The sequence below is a fragment of the Tauraco erythrolophus genome, chromosome 5, assembly GCF_009769465.1.
Source record: "Tauraco erythrolophus isolate bTauEry1 chromosome 5, bTauEry1.pri, whole genome shotgun sequence".
Classification (NCBI taxonomy): Eukaryota; Metazoa; Chordata; class Aves; order Musophagiformes; family Musophagidae; genus Tauraco; species Tauraco erythrolophus.
Window position 1 is genome coordinate 2419163 of NC_141469.1, and position 18606 is coordinate 2437768.

Genomic DNA, 18606 nt, shown 5'->3' on the forward strand with positions numbered 1-18606 from the left:
GTTTAACCCTCCCTTTCCTTCAGCTATCAGTTACTTGAACAGTACTTGGTGTCTGCTAGTGCTCATATTTAGGATGTCATTACAGTGAAACAAATTTGGGTAGGCTACCCAGTCATGTGCTGGCTTTCAGTAATGTGCTTATCTCCATTGCAGCATAAGGGAGACAGGAATATGTAGTAAAATGGATATTCTGGAAACACATCATTCGTTTAGTTAGTCGTAAGAATTTAACCCAGCTTTCTTAAAATTCGATTTCCTAGTGCTTAATTTTGGTCACCTTTCAGTTTTACTCAGGACAGGGGTTGTCTGACAGACGTTTTGAAAAAATGAGCTTCTATGTTGATACCCTGGTGCTGTGCTGTGCTCCCTAACAGGTGCAACGGGGACTGTTCATTGAGAGGAGAAAAAATTGATTTTATTAACTCAATACAGTGACCACAGTTCCTAAGAACTGAAAAATAACTGAGAGAGAGTAGATTTGGATTAGATCTAAGGAGGAAATTCTACCCTCTGAGGGTGGTGAGGCACTGGAACAGGTTGCCCAGAGACCTGGTGGCTGCCCCATCCCTGGAAGTGTTCCAGGCCAGGTTGGATGAGGCTTTGGGCAACCTGGTGTAGTGGAGGGTGTCCCTGCCCATGGCAGGGGGCTTGGAACTGGATGATCTTGGAGGTCCCTTCCAACCCAAACAGTTCTGTGGTTTTTAAGAAATGTTCTTTGGAAAGATAGTCTTTTGGAATACAAAGCCTGATGGATGTCAGTGTCAGCTAATGACGGTAACGCTGCTCTCTGATCAGGAAGCTCACATTGAAAATCTTTGTTTTATTCCAGACTTGCCAGTATAATTTGGGATTCTAATAAAACGCACCAAACTTTCGGATAAGGAAACAAATCAGCTTTCTGTTTCCCTTTTTTGTTTTTGTTTTTTTCAAATGAAGGTTTTGGTGCAGTGAACAATTAAATAGTTCTTGCCAGAAGCTGTCTAGAGCTGGTGATAGCTTTCTGCTTCTCCTTTATAACACATCTTAAAAAACAATGGCTATGAGATCCCCCCTCCCCACCCCCAAAAAAAAATACTCCAGGACCCTCTTCAGCAGTGTGTGTTTGACAGTTAAGGCTGTAGGAAGCTTGTGTTGCCCTTAAACTGCAGAGTGTTAACTGATGGTTAAAATGCTTTCCAGCTGTTGACTTCTTCAACCAGATCAATATGCTTTATGGAACCATCACGGACTTCTGCACCGAGGAGAGCTGCCCCGTCATGTCTGCTGGCCCAAAGTAAGAGAATTTTTTACGTGTTGTCAAGTGTGATGTTTTGGAGATGTTTTTGCATTTGGAAACTTGAAACTAGCTCAGATGAGTGCCAAAGATAAGGTGACTTCTGTGGGTGGAAAGAGTGTTTTCTCTTGCCACCTGTGGAGGGTAAAAAATTGGAACCTTTGTTAAGGGAGTGGGCAATGGAAAAGTGGTTGGGGTTTGTTTTTTTTTTCTTGTTCTTTAGGCTGAGAAGTAAACAGATTATCAAAACTATTTGCTTTTTTTTTTTTTAGTGTTAATGATGGCTTCTTAAATTAAGATTTGAAGTTTTTCTATGCCAGCATTCAGTTAGGACTTGCCAAAATCCCTCTTTTAGATGTTTGAGTAGGTATTATAGAAATAAACTTGGCTACAGTTTTGAGTAGTCTGAATAAGAGTCCCCTACCCTGTCACTCAGTGAAGTTTCACTTCTTGGATTGTTGCTTATGCTTTTGTGCAGACACCCACGTTTGTGTTTTTGCTTGCTCCCCAGCTGATAGTGTGTTCTAAACAGGAAAAAAAACTGCATTTCTGAGCCAGTGGTGAGGGAGGGCACTGCTTCCTTTTACATTACTGAAATAGCTTCAATAAATAATAAAGGAAAACAATCCTCTCTTCCACTTCCTCCTCCTTAGTAATGGCATTGGTTGTTATGGTCTGAAGCCAGTAGTTGCCAGCCAGTGTGGTGGAGAGCTGAGGACTCGCAGAAGGGTGCAGCTGGGAGGGCAAGGCAGACCAAGAACAGCTTTGGCACTACGTTCTTAAACTAAAAATGGACACTGCTGGGTGCCAAAACCAGTGTGGGCAGGCAGACCTGCTGCTGCAAAGCGGGGAGGGGTGGAAATACAAAAGGAATAGAAGTTAACCATTATGCCGCAGAACTTTGGGATAAGCTTGTGCAATAACGTGTCCCATTGTCTGCTTTGTGCTTCAGCGCACAGAACAGACTCTTATTTATTAAATCAGAGCATGAAAATATTTCTTTGTTTGATTGTGTCTCCTGAGAAGCAGTTATTTGGAGGTGGAGGTTAATCATTAAAGGCTTAGCTGTCTGGTTGCCAGACTAAACAATTTATTTCTCTCCAAAGAGACCGATAACCATGGACAGGAACTCATGTTGTACTGGAGTAGTTACAAAGCGGGGTAGAAGAGGGATGCTGGAGGCTAGAAGATGCGTTCTTGCCAAGGTTTTAATTCCTTGATCTTGTCCTTAGGGTTTGTAGAACATTCCCCAATCTCCACAGCCCTCGCCTGTGCTCAGGAGTGGGTTTTGTGGCAGGATCAGACACGTGTGCGTGCGAGGGGCCGAGGCCGGGCAGGCGCAGGAGTGGGTAGTGCGGGAGGCTGGCAGTGCCTGGCAGTGGAGCAGAGACAGTGGTTTTAGTGGATAATGATAATTAGTGGATTTATTGTTTAACATATTCATCGATGACTTGGATGAGGGAATAGAGTTCATGGTCAGCAAGTTTGCTGATGACACTAAACTGGGAGGAGTGGCTGACACACCTGAAGGCTGTGCTGCCATTCAGAGAGACCTGGGCAGGCTGGAGAGTTGGGCGGAGAGAAATTTAATGAAATACAACAAGGGCAAGTGTAGAGTCTTGCATCTGGGTAAGAATAACCCCATGTACCGGTACAAGTGGGGGACTGAACTGTTGGGGAGCGGCACAGGGGAAAGGGGCCTGGGGGTCCTGGTGGACAGCAGGATGGCCATGAGCCAGTGATGTGCCCTGGTGGCCAAGAAGGCCAATGGCACCCTGGGGTGTATTAGAAGAGGTGTGGTTAGTAGGTCGAGAGAGGTTCTCCTCCCCCCTACTCTGCCCTGGTGAGGCTGCATCTGGAATATTGTGTCCAGTTCTGGGCCCCTCAGTTCAAGAAGGACAAGGAACTGCTGGAGAGAGTCCAGCGCAGGGCCACAAAGATGATGAAGGGAGTGGAGCATCTCCCTTATGAATAAAGGCTGAGGGAGCTGGGTCTCTTTAGCTTGGAGAACAGGAAACTGAGGGGGGACCTCAGTAATGTTTATAAATATGGAAAGGGTGACTGTCATGAGGATGGAGCCAGGCTCTTCTCAGTGGCATCCAATGATAGGACAAGGGGACATGGATATAAGCTGGAACAGAGGAGGTTCCGCTTAAACACAAGGAAGAACTTCTTCCCAGTAAGGGTACCAGAACACTGGAACAGGCTGCCCAGAGAATTTGTGGAGTCTCCTTCTCTGGAGATGTTCCAAACCTGCCTGGACGCGTTCTTGTGTGATCTGATCTAGGTGGTCCTGCCCCGGCAGGGGGATTGGACTAGATGATCCTTTGAGGTCCCATCCAATCCCCAACATTCTGTGATTCTGTGATTACTCACAGTAATGTTCCATTCTTTTCACTTCACCAGTGACTGTTTCTGCCCCAGACAAACTGTAGCTGGCTGTCACGTGCTATTCTTCTATCAGTTGCAGTATCACGATCAGTGAAACGGACATGATAAGAAGTTTAGAACTTGCACAGAAGTAATAGGTTTATTTTAACCAGCATTAGGTGAGGCGAATATTCTGTGTTTTCCTTCCTGGTTGTAAGTCTTCAGCAAAAACACAAAGGAGGGACCTGGCTACTGCATTTTTAAAAACTTCATTCTGAACTGGGGCTCTAAAATCCGTTTTTAGGCATTTGTGTGAGTACACTAAGCTCACCTGTAGTGGCAGTGAGATCATTCCCATTTTCCTGAGGTTCGTTTGTCCACCCTGCTTCTGTCGTCATGTGTTCAAATCAGAATAGCCGTGCACTCCCAAGAGGACAGCTCCCATAAATCCTACGTGGGTGTAATAGGGTGTAATTGAATATTCACATTCTGCCTTCTGCAGGAAAAAGAAAAAAATCGTGTAATCAGGTCCGTGAAGTACCCTGTATCTCTTAACAGAATCCATCCTTTTGCCTTTTTATAGTGCTGCACTCTGTGCTTGTGTCACTTGATGACTGAGGGACAAGACAGAATTAAGTATTTCTCAGCAGGCTTGATGTAGTAGAGTTGTGCTGAGAGCTAGAGATGAGAGGTCCGTATAATACTGGAATACTGCGTTCAGCTCTGCAGTCCCCAACACAAGAAGGACTTGGAGCTGCTGGAGCGGGTCCAGAGGAGGCCACGAAGATGATCTGAGGGCTGGAGCACCTCTGCTATGGAGACAGGCTGAGAGAGTTGGGGCTGTTCAGCCTGGAGAAGAGAAGGCTCCGGGGAGACCTTCCAGCAGCCTTCCAGTACCTAAAGGGGTTACAAGAAAGCTGGAGAGGGGCTTTTGACAAGGGCATGGAGTGATAGGACAAGAGGCAATGGCTTTAAACTGGAAGAGGGGAGATTTAGATTGGATATAAGGAAGAAATTCTTCCCTCTGAGGGTGGTGAGGCACTGGAACAGGTGGCCCAGAGAAGCTGTGGATGCCCCATCCCTGGCAGTGTTCAAGGCCGGGTTGGATGAGGCTTTGGGCAACCTGGTGTAGTGGAGGGTGTCCCTGCCCATGGCAGGGGGTTTGGAACTGGATGATCTTTGAGGTCTCTTCCAACCCAAACCATTCCATGATTCTATAAGTGTCCGAGAATCTTGTAGAAGGTGTTACTGAGCCACTGCATTTTATTGCTGTTGGACAAGGTAACTGCTTTAACTTGAGTTGAGCTGGGTTTTATTTTATTGGAGGTTTTTTTTAATTATTTTTTAGGCCATGTACGTGCAATTGCACAGTAGAGGAGCTGCTCCTGGGATTGCTTATCCTTAGGGGTATTTTCTGGTTGGGTGTTCTGTTTATAGATGTCTGTACTAAACTGTAGAGGTTTCCAAAACCTGTATTTTGTGTAGAGGAACCGCCTATCATGATAAGATGAGTTGGTTTCTATCACCAGAGCTGTAGGTGTGTGCTCGCAAGCTCAAGCTAGAGATGTTATTTTACCCTTAATTTCCTGTAGCTGTTGCAGTGCTTGTAACATGTGGGAATTTTTCGTGTGTGTTTTGGTTTTCTGTTTTTGTTTAAGAAGCTGGGCTGGGATTCTTGTTTTCATTGATGTGTTTAATCTTGTAGGAAGAGTTCATTTCCCCCTGTCTTGCAAACTCCAAGCTTTCTTACAGCCTAGGAGCAACCATGAACGTTAAGTTCACTGGAGCATGGGGTGTTTGCCACAATGGTTTCAGATTCTCTATATAACTTTATTTTTTTCAGGATATATCTGCTGTTTCTTAAGAGTAAGCGTTAATTAAAGGGTCATTCTATGGCATTCTTTTGTCTAAAAAAGTACAGAATTAACCCACAGTATTGGGGGTGGGAAGGGAGGGATGGAGGCTTCCTATGGATATATGTTACTTGCATGAGATTTTTAGAATATAATTTAATATGTTGTCTTACACTGTCTCCAGACAACCCAGCACCTCAGCTAAGTGTCGATGTTTGTCCTATGTTAGTATGACTTAAAATCTCAGTGTCAGGGTAGTACAGGGTGCTGAGGAAAAATCCAGACATCTTGTGATCCATTCAGCATGTATGGAATTTTGGCATGTGTTTCGAGATGAAATTTGATAATGCTTTCAGACCCCCTGATTAGTTTCTGTTATAAAAACGGGATCTTTATATACCATCGTGAGCAGCATGCTTGTAATCACTTGTAAAATGTGTTGATTGTGAACATGTTCTCCCTGTTACTGCTCTGAATTTGTTAAACAAACTTAGAAGCCAGATTTATCAGGTACAGTTATACTTTGCATAAAATGATGTGTTTGGTCTTTAAAATAGACGACCTTCCGTGTTGGCTCGGTACTAATTGGAGGTAGCGAGGGAAGGTTTAAAAAGTGGTTGCAGCCCAAACGTTGTGGTATGCTGCTACTCTACTAAGAAGTAACAATGAAATTGAGCATGCAAAGAAGAAATATTAGCCATTAATAACATCTCTTCTAATTCTTTTGGAAAGATTTGTGATAAAACTTGTAGGTGAAGTGGGTGTGTTTCCTGCAAAAGCACGACTGAGCTTAAGTCACCGTCCTTGCATGTTTTGTTTCTTTGTTTTTTTTAAATTTTGTTGTTTTACAAGAGGAGTGTTGCAGCTAGCCTGAATCATGGTTCATTTGTGTCTCTGGGAGGATTTCGGAGCTGCAGAGCTCAGCACTCCTTCTGGCTTCAGGCTTGGCAGCTGGCTTGCCCATGACTAGCCCTTCTGCAGCAACGCTGGCTGGCCGAGCAAGGCTGGCAGGTGAAAAACCGACGGGGGAGTTGCTGCTGTGTTCAGAACTGAAAGAGAATGCCATGCAGGGCTCTGTGCCGATGAGGAGAAACTGCTCAGATGTTAGGAAGTGGCAAGGAATATTAAGGTAGATGCATTTGTACTCAGCGAGACACAGAACTGGGGTTCACTTGAAAGCCAGTAACATCAAGCTCCCAGTGTTAAACCTGTTTGGTTTTTTTAAGCTCTACATTCCCAAGATTAGCCATCTTTTCCTGTGTCCAGACTTGAGTCAATGCATTCCCCAAGTCAGTCAAAAGATGTGTTCAGTTCTAGTTTCCTAAAGACTTCTTTGTGTCTGGTTGTGCGTGTTAATGGGTGCTGTTTAATACCTTTTTCCTTGGCTTTTTCAAACCCTGAAGTTAAAATGTTACCAGTAAACTCAGTGACAGTGGAATCTGCTCGTTAAAGGTGCTGCATAAGATGTCAACATGACTAGCTCTGTGAAGCCAAAAGGGTCAAAAGAGCACACATTCTGCTCTTCGATATTCACATCGGGGTTGTAAAGTTGTGATTCACCTTATCTACAAGTGGAAGAAATAAGCTAAAAGACAGTTACTGGCCTGCAACTATCAAGTGGCTCAGTGGTAAACCTAGAAACTGAGATGCTTCTGCATCTTGGCGAGCTGCATGGTGGCACTAGACCTTCAGATATGAACCTTTTCTAAGGAGGGGTCTTTAGTCGAGAAGCTTTCTTCCAGCGATTAGCTGAAAACACTTTATAGCAGCTTATGGTTTTGTAATAGTCCTCTTTGGCATTAACCTACCTCTGAATCCCTTCTGTGTCTCTCAGACAACCATCATTTGGGATGTCTGGCAAGAGCCAGTGGAGTTTGGTCTTCAGTTTCACAAAACCTATAAGAATATTTTCGAATGTAAAGAAATTCCATAAATTTTAGGGGTCTAACGTGGCTGGCTGGCAGCTATTGGAAATGTTGAGCATTGCCACTTGCATTGCAGTTCTCTGCCAGTGGAGGTGACGAGAAGCCCGTTGCTAGGGCTGATGGGGTGAAACGTCGCATTAGACACCAGTCAGGGTCCTTCACCGATCTGAGCCTTGGAGCTTTGATTTTATTTCTGGGAGAATCTCATTAAGTTTTTGATGTTTGAATTCAACAGGCTGAAATGTTTTTCTTTCGGAGAGGGGGGGGGAAAATCTGCTTTAAAAAATAATAAGCAGCTCTTGGCCTTTCAGGGTTTGGAAACCTACTCATTGAGCACTTGCTGATGTAGAGGGATGGAGGTTTGACCGCAGGCTGCTCTGTGCGTTTTGGCAGAAGCTTTGCTAACGAGGATGAATGGGTCGTGCTCTAAAGGCTGAGGTTTTTCAAGGCCTCCAGAGACTGCAGAGGAGAGTCCAGCTAAAGCAGGATTGCAGAGGGGAGGCTGGGTACAGAGCAGCTGCAGATGACTCAGGAGTGTTTGGACCTTAGTTTCAAGGAAGGACTCTGGGAGGGTGTGGGAGTATGGGGAGAAGAGCAGGAAGAGCAACCTTGCAGGCCTTGATATGAATGATTCACTTGTGTTAAGAAATGTCTTGTTGTCCTCCCAACCCAGATACGAGTACCACTGGGCAGATGGGACAAACATCAAGAAACCAATTAAGTGCTCTGCACCAAAGTACATTGATTACCTGATGACGTGGGTCCAGGATCAGCTGGATGACGAAACGCTGTTTCCTTCTAAAATAGGTAAAGTAAATAAGGGAAGTTGAACAATGTGTTTGCATTACGGTTGTGCAGGAACATTCAAGTCTTGGAGCATTACACATTCTTCTAAATTACTGACGAGTAGGGCGACTTTAAAAGGTTACGTTATTTATTCAAAGACACTTGAATCTCCTAAGATAAAATTGATGTGGTAGTACATGAACTCTGATCCACGTGTCAGTCCTCCTAATAAACATCTATCACAATTCTGAACGCAGGAAGTCATGGTTCTATTGAATAAATGTCTGTGTCGATCCAACCAAATGGTTTTTTTGTTTGTTTTAAACAGAGGGTTGTTTCCTTAGAAATAAGGCAGAGGGTCTGAAAACCTTATAATTAAACTGGTAATTAGTACAAACTGGCAGCTTTTTGATGCAGGAGAGATGTTTGATCCTCATGAGCAACTTCTCTTAGGCCGTTAAGAAACTGAATTGCATCTTTGATTTTAAGTTAATTATTTATTTTTTTTTTTTCTTTTGAAGTGAAAATGAAAGGCATGTTTTTAAGAGGTTTTGTTGAGAAAAGCAGGAGGAAAATAATGAACCACCACCAGTTCGGTAACGATAACAAGAAGAAAACCCAGTTTCTATAGGCACGAGGGAGTATTTATTCTAAAGCTCCTAAATGGCAGTTTTCCAGTACACTGCTGCTCATAGGCTTATGATCCCTTGTGAAAAAAGGAAGGGAGGCCTTTTAATTGCTTTTAATTTTGTGAATAGTTTGTGAAGCATTTGACACTTTTTCACTAAGCGTCTTGAGAGAAAGAGGGGCTGCCTGTCGGAACCAAGTGGCATTTGGTTTGACTCCCAGTTAAGCAGATAGGCGGAGAAAGCTGGTTAGTTTGGGAAAAGGTGACAAAAAGGTAAATCTTCCTGCTCAGTAGATTGTCGGTGTGGTTTCTTCACATGCTGTGGCATTCGTTTTAGAGCTCAGAGCTGGGATAGATGTCCAGTACTAACAGGAATCGTGTTCAATAGTTACAGTTTGATATTAAACTTGTGTTCAGAAGACTACATCAGGACTTGATCTTTCTTCAACTGCAGCATATACTTTGCTGAAGACTTTGTTTTTCTTTTAATAAGATGTATTTTTGAAAGGTAGCCATTCAGAAAGACTTAAAGGCCACAATGGATAACCTAAATATAAACTTCCCATGCGAATTGGCAGCCAGTGAAGGAAATGTGATGTACATTTAAGCAGGGCAAGCTTAAGTAGGAGTATGAAAATTTTATTGCTAGGATTTTACAGGGTTGATAGGTGAGATGGAGATTGCCCTACAGCATCCAGCTTGGACCTCTGGCCTTCAGATGGGTCTTGAGCAGTTGGAAAGACTGCAAAAGAACTAAGCTGACTGAGAAAACTCTTAGGTGATGAGAAGCTAGAGAGGTTTAATCTTTTTAGATGATTGTTAGGTGGTGAGAAGGTAGAGAGGTTTGATCTTTTTAGATGGTTGATAGTATCTTTTTTTTAGCCTGCAGATGTGTCAGCTGAATAGATTATTGCTCCCAGTAGCCAGTTGCTCTTTCCTAACCAATTTTAATGAAACTTGTGCACTGACAAAGATCTGCAGTTGAAACTGAATTTACCTCTCCTGGGTCATTTTGACTGAAATGACTGCAAGGAGCATGTTTCAGAGTACTTAAGAAAGCAGTAGCCTCTGGCTAAGGGATGGTGAGGAGCAGGATGGAAACAGGAGGCTTTTTGCTGCGCACGAGACAGGTGGAACAGAGCTTCTTTCTGATTCCACTTTAATCAAGAGAAGCATAAACTCGATGGCCGATACCAGAGATGGTTTGTTACCTACACAGAGCTATCTGATGTCCCTTGGAGTAGGCTGTGGTATTTTAGATGTGTGCACAGAGCCATTGGTGAGAATTGGAGCCTGGAGGAGGCTTCCCCCTTTCTGCATGGGCAGTCAGAGGCCCGGCAGGTACTGAGAACCCGTCTGTAAGCACATTAGATACAGCCCTTCTTGTGCAAGAGAGAAGGTCGGGGTGTAATGGCTTTCAAAATGCATGAGTGTGACCTGGGCATTTTAAAATAAGCCGTACGTTATCTTATTTCTAGGTGTACCGTTCCCAAAGAATTTCATGTCAGTGGCAAAGACAATTTTAAAGCGTCTCTTCAGAGTGTACGCTCACATTTATCACCAGCACTTTGACCCAGTGATCCAGCTACAGGAGGAGGCACACCTTAACACTTCTTTCAAGCACTTTATATTTTTCGTTCAGGTAAGCGTGGCAAGAGCATTGTGATTCCTATCATATTCTGGAAAAATTAATGTAGCAAAGCAATGCCCCTGCAGTTGCTGAACAGTTGTTGTGTTTGTAGCAGAGTCAACACCTCCAGGATGGTAAGATAGCATCTTGGTCCCTTTGTATGTATGTTTACTACTAGAAGCACTCAAGGAATTGAAAAGTTTTCAAAGAAGTATTTGTTTGCTACAAAATTGATGACCAAGGAGTGTTTCCTGCAGTAATTCCTAACAAAAGAGACAGGGAGGGTGGCGTCTGAACCTTGGTCGGAAAGAATGTGCTTGGTTCAAAGCTACATTCCCCCTCTCTCCTTGATTTAAAAAATAAGAGGAGCATCTTGTTAGGTTTCCTTCCTTTAAGTGGGGGAGAAAACTTTAGGCAGTCGAAGGCTGCTGTTCAGCTAATGGCAGACAGGCAGAAAGTGCTAGTAGTAGTGGCTAAGAAGGGATTTGAAGAGCCTACTACCAAAAAACTTGTGTCTGAATAAGACTTCTCACCTGAGCTGCACGTGTAAAACTCTTTTCTCCTTGTCCTCGTTACAGGAATTCAACCTTATTGATAGAAGAGAACTTGCACCACTTCAAGAACTGATTGAAAAACTCACCTCTAAGGACAGATAAAAGGAAGAGCATTTCTTCAAGTCACTTGTTTCTTTAAGCAAGCGTGTGGTATTTGTTTTTTGTTCATTTGTTTTTTTTTTTTAAAAAAAAAACAAAACAAAAACCTGTGCTGTTGCTAATGACAGCCAAGATCTACTTTCTGTGCTTTTAATTATTAGGGGAAATCTTTTCTCTGTTAGTGACACGTGGTTAAATAGCTTTTTTTTTTTTTTGATTGTTATTCATTGTGGGATTTTAGCAGGTGCTGAGTGTTTATAAAGGAAACATGCTTGGTCTGGAGATTGACTCTGCTGGTGGATGGGTTCTTGTATTGTGTCAGTGGTAGCTCATTCTCATGAAGTCCCTAAAAGACTTGCTTACATTCTCTAAGTGCCTTGGCAGACTCGCTTCTGAGGTGCAAAGCACATAAAATACTGAACATTGCTGGAAACAGAAAATACGAACTAACACCCAGGACACTTACTGATAGTTCTTTTAGAAAAAAATATATATGCTTACACTAAAAAAAGCCATAACTTACTGAAATCAATGATCTCCAGCTTTTAATACAAATACTTGTCGTATTTTTCTAGAGATTAATATAGAGTTTTTCAAAACTAGATATTTCTTATAAAGAAAAGTGATGGTGAAGTTAGAGTCACTGAAGCGAATCGTGAGGGTGGTGTCAAAATGACAAAGTACCTGTGCTTAGCAAGTAGTTACACGACTGTTGCCCTTGGTTTTGGCTTTTCATAGTTGATTTTATCTTTGTAAAAGGGAAGCATCAACTTAGGTCAGTCACTTCTTGTAAGTTTCCTAGAACTTGCCAAGTGAGTGGTTAGTTTGCACAAATAAAACTAGGGAAAATAACATCAAAAAATGCAGTGGAGGTGGTACTAAGAAAAATCTGGCATGAAAAATAACTCGTTAAGTGATGTTTCTAAGTTGTGAATAAAAAGCTTGGCTCTGTGGAGGAGCTCTGGTGGTTTCTGTGGTAGGAAATATAGCTTGGTGGGAATGTAATTTCACGGACCACTTGGGGTTTATGTTAGCGTGACGGCGTTCTCCCCCGTTTAAAACTGCGTCCCATCTCCAAGGAACTGCAGCAGTCGGGAAAATTAATAGAAACATACTGGTGAATTTACAGAGATTTGTAATTTAGCAAGTGCATCTTCTGTTTCTGAGGAGATCTGATCAAAATGTGGCCTTCCCCCACCTGGGTTAGTGACCGTGCCTCTCTAGCCTTGTGTTTTCTCAAACCAGGATCGAGAATCGCCTGTGAGAAGTTCACCTCTGGGGTGACCCACAGACCATGACTTGAAAATTTCTGCTACAGCGCTGTCAGTCAGGCTTCCCGTTGCAGAAGCCCGTTAGGGATCTTGTCAAGGCCGTGTTATTTTGGATTCCCAGAAATCCATGTGAGGTTCTGCAGTGTGCTATCCCCCGATATCCCTCGTTGCCAAATGCAGTGCACTAGGTGGTTCATGTTGCTTTCCTAGAGTGTGACTCTGCACAAAACACCATTTCTAGACCTGAAAAACACCAAGACCTTCACTAGACTGACTCAGGAACTTGTAAAATTTACAGGAGAAGCAACGGTTAGCATGAGACAGAAAAGTTGAGCTCACGTTTTGTGCACCTTTGCTTGACTGAAACTGCTGAGTCAAGTGGAAAAAACTGTGCAGCAGCCTGCAAAATCTGTAAGTGGCCATGAGTCTAGCCAGCTGATAAACATCTAGGCACAGCAGGAAACTTTTACTCTTTCGGGAGACTAGAATCACTACCTCTGAGTTAAAATTAGGGATTTTGGTAGCATCTGGAGGTTATTCTAAGAACTGTGTTCTCTTCAATGGAGTTAAATTTCTTAGTCTGCTTCAACTGCTTCCTGGAGAAGCAATTTAATGTTTTGGTACCTCTTCTGTACTTTTTTTTTTTCTTTTTTTTTTTTTTTTCTTTTCCTTTCCTGGACAGGCTTGAGAACAATTGAGAAAAGCAAGTATTGAGATAGAAACTGGCATTGTGTGCTTGTTTCACTGCTCCTTGTTTAGAAATGGAAACATGGAGCATTGCATGGGGAACAATGGTCATGCCGTGGTGTTGGTCCTTAACTTAGGTTTGGCTACACTAATGTTAGATAGAGAGGCTGCTTGCAGAACACCTGCCATGTACGATTTGTAATGAAGACAGTCCTTGGTTTCATTTGAAGCTTAAAGAAAGCATGGAATATGTTTGGCTCCTTTGCAGATCAATGTCATTGCTCTTCATAATCCGCTCAAAGGACAAGTGAAATTTTCAGTTAGTCTTATGTTTTGTTTTGGTTTGTTTTTACATCATACAGGGTTACCACGTTTTTTTAATGTCTGGATGTCAAAGGAAAGGACTTGGATGTTGTGTTTTTTCTTCACGTTGAGTACTGGGACTGAGTCGGAGTTACCACAGTCCGCACTCAGTCAAGTTGATGATGCAGAGAGCGCTTTCCCTCAAACGTTTAAACAAACTCCTAGTTTAAAAAAGGTGGAGTAAGGTCTTAGCCCTTCTCAGCTGGTAAAGATCTTGACTCTCCGTAGTGTGTACATACACGTGGGAAGAAAAGAGGGGAAATGATAAATGTCTGTTAGCTCTTCAGGGAACTGGGGGTTGCGAAAGTATGCACAAGGCGTAAGAAACTTAGAGGCCAAAGGAACCACGAGGCACGAGCACCATTTTCCTTCCTTTGCCAAGTTGCCTATGACTGCAGTGTTCATCCCAACGCTTTTGTGAGTCCTACGGTTCATGGGACATACTTGGTCTGGCAAACATTGGGTTTCCCCATGGAATTCTGTTGGCCAGTGGAAGAGTCGGTCAGTGCTATAGCACCTAAGTGGTGCTGTCTGGAGTCGAGTAATGAGCTGATAAGAAGGAAGGAGCTCCAGTGGGCAGTGTCCCATGTGTTGGACTGAGCAAGGACCATTCTGTTGGAACAGTTGGAGAAGAAGTGTTCCTTCGGTGTGCACTACCCTTTCTATGTGCTGTGTGGCACGTTTGATAAGGTAGCTGGGAATGCAGTCCTGCTACGGACTCTGTGCATCGTTCTTCACGTCTGTGCAGATGCAGGATTCTTTTTAGCTGAGCAGTATATCTGACATGGACCTGGACCAGGCTGGCAGTGGTAGCTCTGGGTGCAGGCATGGAGAGCTGGCGTATTTTGGGTCTGAATAATGCAAAAGATAATGATCTTTTCAGAGTTAGGGGGATCGGTCAGCATCCACCTGACTAGGCAAGAGCAGCTTAACTCCCAAATTTGAACCCCACTGTTTTAAACAGAGTTGAGTCGTGCAGGAGGCTGAATTAAATCATGTCATCTTACACACAGAGCCTTTTATGCGTGCTTCTCTCCCAGGAGCGTTTAATGACCGAGCGTTTTCAGCGACAGAGGCGTGAAGGGTGCTGCAGACGCAATTGGAGATGAAAAATCTGGTAAACTTGCCAACGAAACCAGTTTTGCTGAGTGGAGCCAGTGCTGCTAAAGCAGCTGCGTGTGCGTGGTCACTGCACTGATGATGTTTGCTGGAGAGGAGCCTTTCAACCAGTGCTGCAGCGCATGTTACCACGTCGCAGCAAGAGGTAGGAGTGAGAGTGGCAGACACCTGTGCCAAGGTGCCAAACAGCAGATATCCCCCGTTAGATTTAAAGCTGTCTCATGGCTTTGATGTCAGGTACAAGCAAGAAATTCAAAAGAAAAATATTTAGAAGTGAGGATTTGCTTGAAGTGATACCAGTGCAGTACTTCTCAGTTTGGGCATACTTCTACGCTGGAAGGATTTTTTTTTTTTTTTTTCTGTTTAATTTTTTAAAACAGCCAATTGTAGAAATAGAGAGGCATCTGCTTCAGTTAAGCCAATCAGAATTAGAATGTGTTACATAAAAAAAAACCCAACAAACTCTTAAGTGAGCAGCCTATTTTTTGTATTTAGTATCTGGCAGTAGAAAAGACTTTGACAGAGGAGTTTCTAGGCATGTAATAAAAGCTTGGAGATCATGATTTGCCTGACAGCTGTATGAACACATTGTTTAATTACACAACACTTGAAAATAACAACCTTAAAGATACATATGCAGTGTTTGGGATTGAGTATCCCTATGCTGTTTATATTTGCAGCTTTTAATTGTGTTTTTTTTTGCTTCAAAAAGATGCGGGACCAGAAGTTGATGTGTGTTTACACTCTTGGAGTAAGGGCACGTTGAAATGCTAAACAAAAGTTGCCATGTTGTACAAAATCTGGATCGAGTGAATGTGTTACTAAAACAGTGCATTTGTTGGGGGGAAGGGAGGCGACACCCCCTCCCTCCCCAAATAAAACCCGGAGCAAGGAACCCCGAGAAACCCCGCGCCGCTCCAGGCCCACGTTACAAACAGACTCTGTTACGTGTCGCGAGTGCTTTGAGACAAAAACCTTCAGCTTGGTTGTCATTGGGAGCGGAAGGTGCTGGTGGGGTTAAACCAGGCTGGGCCACCAGTGCTGCCTGAGCCCTTCCAGTGTCAGAGGCTCCTGAAATTCTATGGTTTGTGCTGTTTTCCAGCCACCAGCATGACCAGACCGTGTCATGGATTTGGGTGGTAACTTCAGGAGGTCATCTGCCTCGAGACGGGATGGGGCAAACTCCGCTGGGTTCTTCACGTTCAGCCAATGTTGACACTGTTCCAAGGCTGTGGACACGTGATGTTGGCAGAACTCATTTTTCAAGCCTTTCAAATTCAAGTCAGGGATACAAGCTGATCGTGCAAATGGAAAATGGAAACGCCGCGTTCTGCTGTTGCCGGTAGCTGAAGGGTAAATCAAGGGAGAAAACAGGTTTCAAGGGGCAGGTGGCCTGTCTGCAAGTACCAAGTTTCTTTTACTGCTTACTATGCAATGTAGAGCTTTGAAGTTTTGCTTTTCCTTTGAGATGTAGAGGAGCACTGTCCTTAATCAGTATTTAGGAACTGAACACTCTCCCAGTCTCCCTGACACTCACTTAACAGGTAAGGATACCTATTTGCTGCTATGGACTGTACTTACCTTTCAGATTATTCCTTTCTGTTTCTCTCCCCCCATCCCTTTCTCTTCAATCACCAGACACATTTTTACTATAAACACATCCTTTTTGGATAATTGTTCTTGTTCTTGCTGCCCTCTCCCCGCTTCGGACCTGCCTGAGTGCTGTATTTCTGTATATAAACCGCCCCCTTCTAGTTGGACTATTTAAAAAGCTGCAGCACGAACACAGGCTCCTTGATTTGCTTCCACTAAAAGATTCCCTGTTACACGGAATCTAGTTTCCTTCGCTGCTGATAGGAGTTGTCTTTTTTTTTTTTTTCCAAACTGCACCACTAAAACCACTAGCAGTTTTACGGATGCCTGTCATCTTCTCCTAGATATCTCCTCTTTTACGAGGAGACTAACATGGGTTATTTTAGGTGTTAAAGCTTTTTATTTTCCTGCTTTCTTACAATTTCCTCTTGCCAAGTTAAGATGGCAGTCTGGGTAAAAATCAAATTATGTTTCGTTTGAAGAACCAGTTCCCTGAATTGTTCATAGAGTATTGTATTTTTAGGGGAAATTAGTTTTTATAGCCACTGAACTATACTCATTATTTTTGTACGTTTGCAACTTCTGACGTTTTACAGAGCCGTGGCGCGGAGGGAACACTTATTTTCATGGCTATTTTACTACTTTGGTGTGCTGTGGTTGTGTCGGTAGGACCTAGAAGCACATGCCTTGATGTGCAACGGAAGAGAGGGAAGAATGCAATAAAAGTGAATGAGGTTTCCATAAAAGGCCATTTTTGCAGGAGAAAAAAAAAAGAAAAATTACAAAAGCAACACTAACCTTTCCTCCTCCTTGAGAATCCTAAAATATTTGGGAGAAAATGCGGCGTAAAATGTAAAATGCAAGATGAGAACCCTTGCTGTAAGCTAACTGTGCCAATATTGCTTCAGTTTGCAGTCACTGATATTTTAGTTTTAAATGAGAACAGCTTTTGATTAAAAAAAAAAAAGTTGAATGTCTGAAAATCTGCAGTGTGTTTATTTGAGAGTTGTAAATAATGTATACAGATTGTTGTATGTGATGGGACAAAATATTTAAATTCTAGATTTTTTTTTCAATAAGAAACTGAAGGCTGTTTATAAGAGAAAATAAATAGCTATGTTTGACCATGATTGTCTTCATTTCCTTTTTCAACTTGCTTCTAAATTATCTCGTACTTGTAGATAGGTTGTTTTTTTTTCTTGTATATTGTACACATCCAACCATTACACATAGAAATTAGATTTTTGGAATTGCCTTGTCTGAATTTGTGAATATTTGTTTTGCAGGCAGACACAATAGCAATAAACCAACCTGATACCCTTTTCATCTCCTTGTTTCGTGACCTAAGTCCGCCCAGTACGGACGGAGCTCAGTGTGGGGTTTCCCACAGCGAGTTTAGTGTCGTATCGGGCGCATCTCAGCGGTGATCCCGGGCGGATTTTGGGAGCTGTGCTGCGAGGAGGGTGTCCTGTTGCAGCCATAAGGCTCCGCTCTCTCAGGTCACCATCTTCACACCAAGTACAGACCCTGCTTTTGGCCCTGCTCGGCAGCACAGGTCCCTTTTTTGGTTTTTTCTTGCTTTCTTTCTGTCTCCTAAAAGCCTCCTGTGACCCCGACAGCTGCAGCAGTCCCGGTTTCCTGCTCTCCCATCTGCATCCCATTCCCTCTGCTCACCCCGGAGCACCCTGTCCGGCGGTAAGTCATCCCTCGCGCGCAGAGGCAAAGGGGTTTGTTCCAGCAGGTTGAGGTGGGGGTTAAAAATGTTGCTTTTGCTGCAGCCCCCAAAAATCTTGGCGATGGTGCAAAGATCGAGTCTGGTCTTGGCCGTACGCGGTGTTACGCAAGAGCGCGTGTTGGTCACGGCTCCCTGCGCCCATTTCAGGGATTGGAGGATTTTTCCCTGTTTAACTGGGTCCTTCAGGAACCAAGTGGGTCTGACGCTGCGATGGTATTTTGGGAAACGCATTGCCAGGTCGGGGTGGGGTGGCTGGTGGGGGTTCAGCGGCTTTGATCTCCTTGAAATCCAACCTGCCTTTCACTTCAAAGCTATTTCTGGACGATTTTTACCCGAAATCTTTGCTTGTTGAGCAGCCTCGCTCCTCTGCCAACCGGCGAACACCCCGTGGTGTCGGTGTGGCGGGAGGCTGGGCCGTGGGGAAGCGGCGGCGGAGCCGAGAACCGACCGACTCATCGCAGGGGCGGCGCCGGCCCCATCGATGTGTTTGTCGTGCCGCACCTTCGCCTGGATCCTCAGCGCCGCGCTCGACCGCCCGCCCTGCCGCCTGCTCTCCGCGCTCGCTGCCGCCGCGGGCTTTTTTTCCGCTTTTTGGCCCCCGCGGCCACCCGTCCGCGGCCGAGGCGGGGGGGGGGGGGGGGGGGGGGAGGGTGTGTGTGTTTTCCGTCCGCTCCGCCGCGCGCCAAATTCGAATAAAGCGGCCGTTATTTCCGTTGCGGC

The 18606-nt window shown here is 44.0% G+C and overlaps 1 protein-coding gene across 1 annotated transcript in view; it reads left to right on the plus strand.

Annotated features, from left to right (window-relative positions):
* MOB1B (MOB kinase activator 1B) overlaps positions 1-13044 on the plus strand; it is a 38804-nt gene extending 25760 nt beyond the window's left edge. Inside the window, exons 3-6 of the mRNA XM_086611687.1 lie at positions 1180-1273; positions 8095-8228; positions 10314-10477; positions 11044-13044. Coding sequence (XP_086467813.1) covers positions 1180-1273; positions 8095-8228; positions 10314-10477; positions 11044-11121 — 470 coding nt within the window. The 3' untranslated portion in view covers positions 11122-13044. The remainder of the gene's footprint in view (positions 1-1179; positions 1274-8094; positions 8229-10313; positions 10478-11043) is intronic.
* Positions 13045-18606: the final 5562 nt, after the last annotated feature.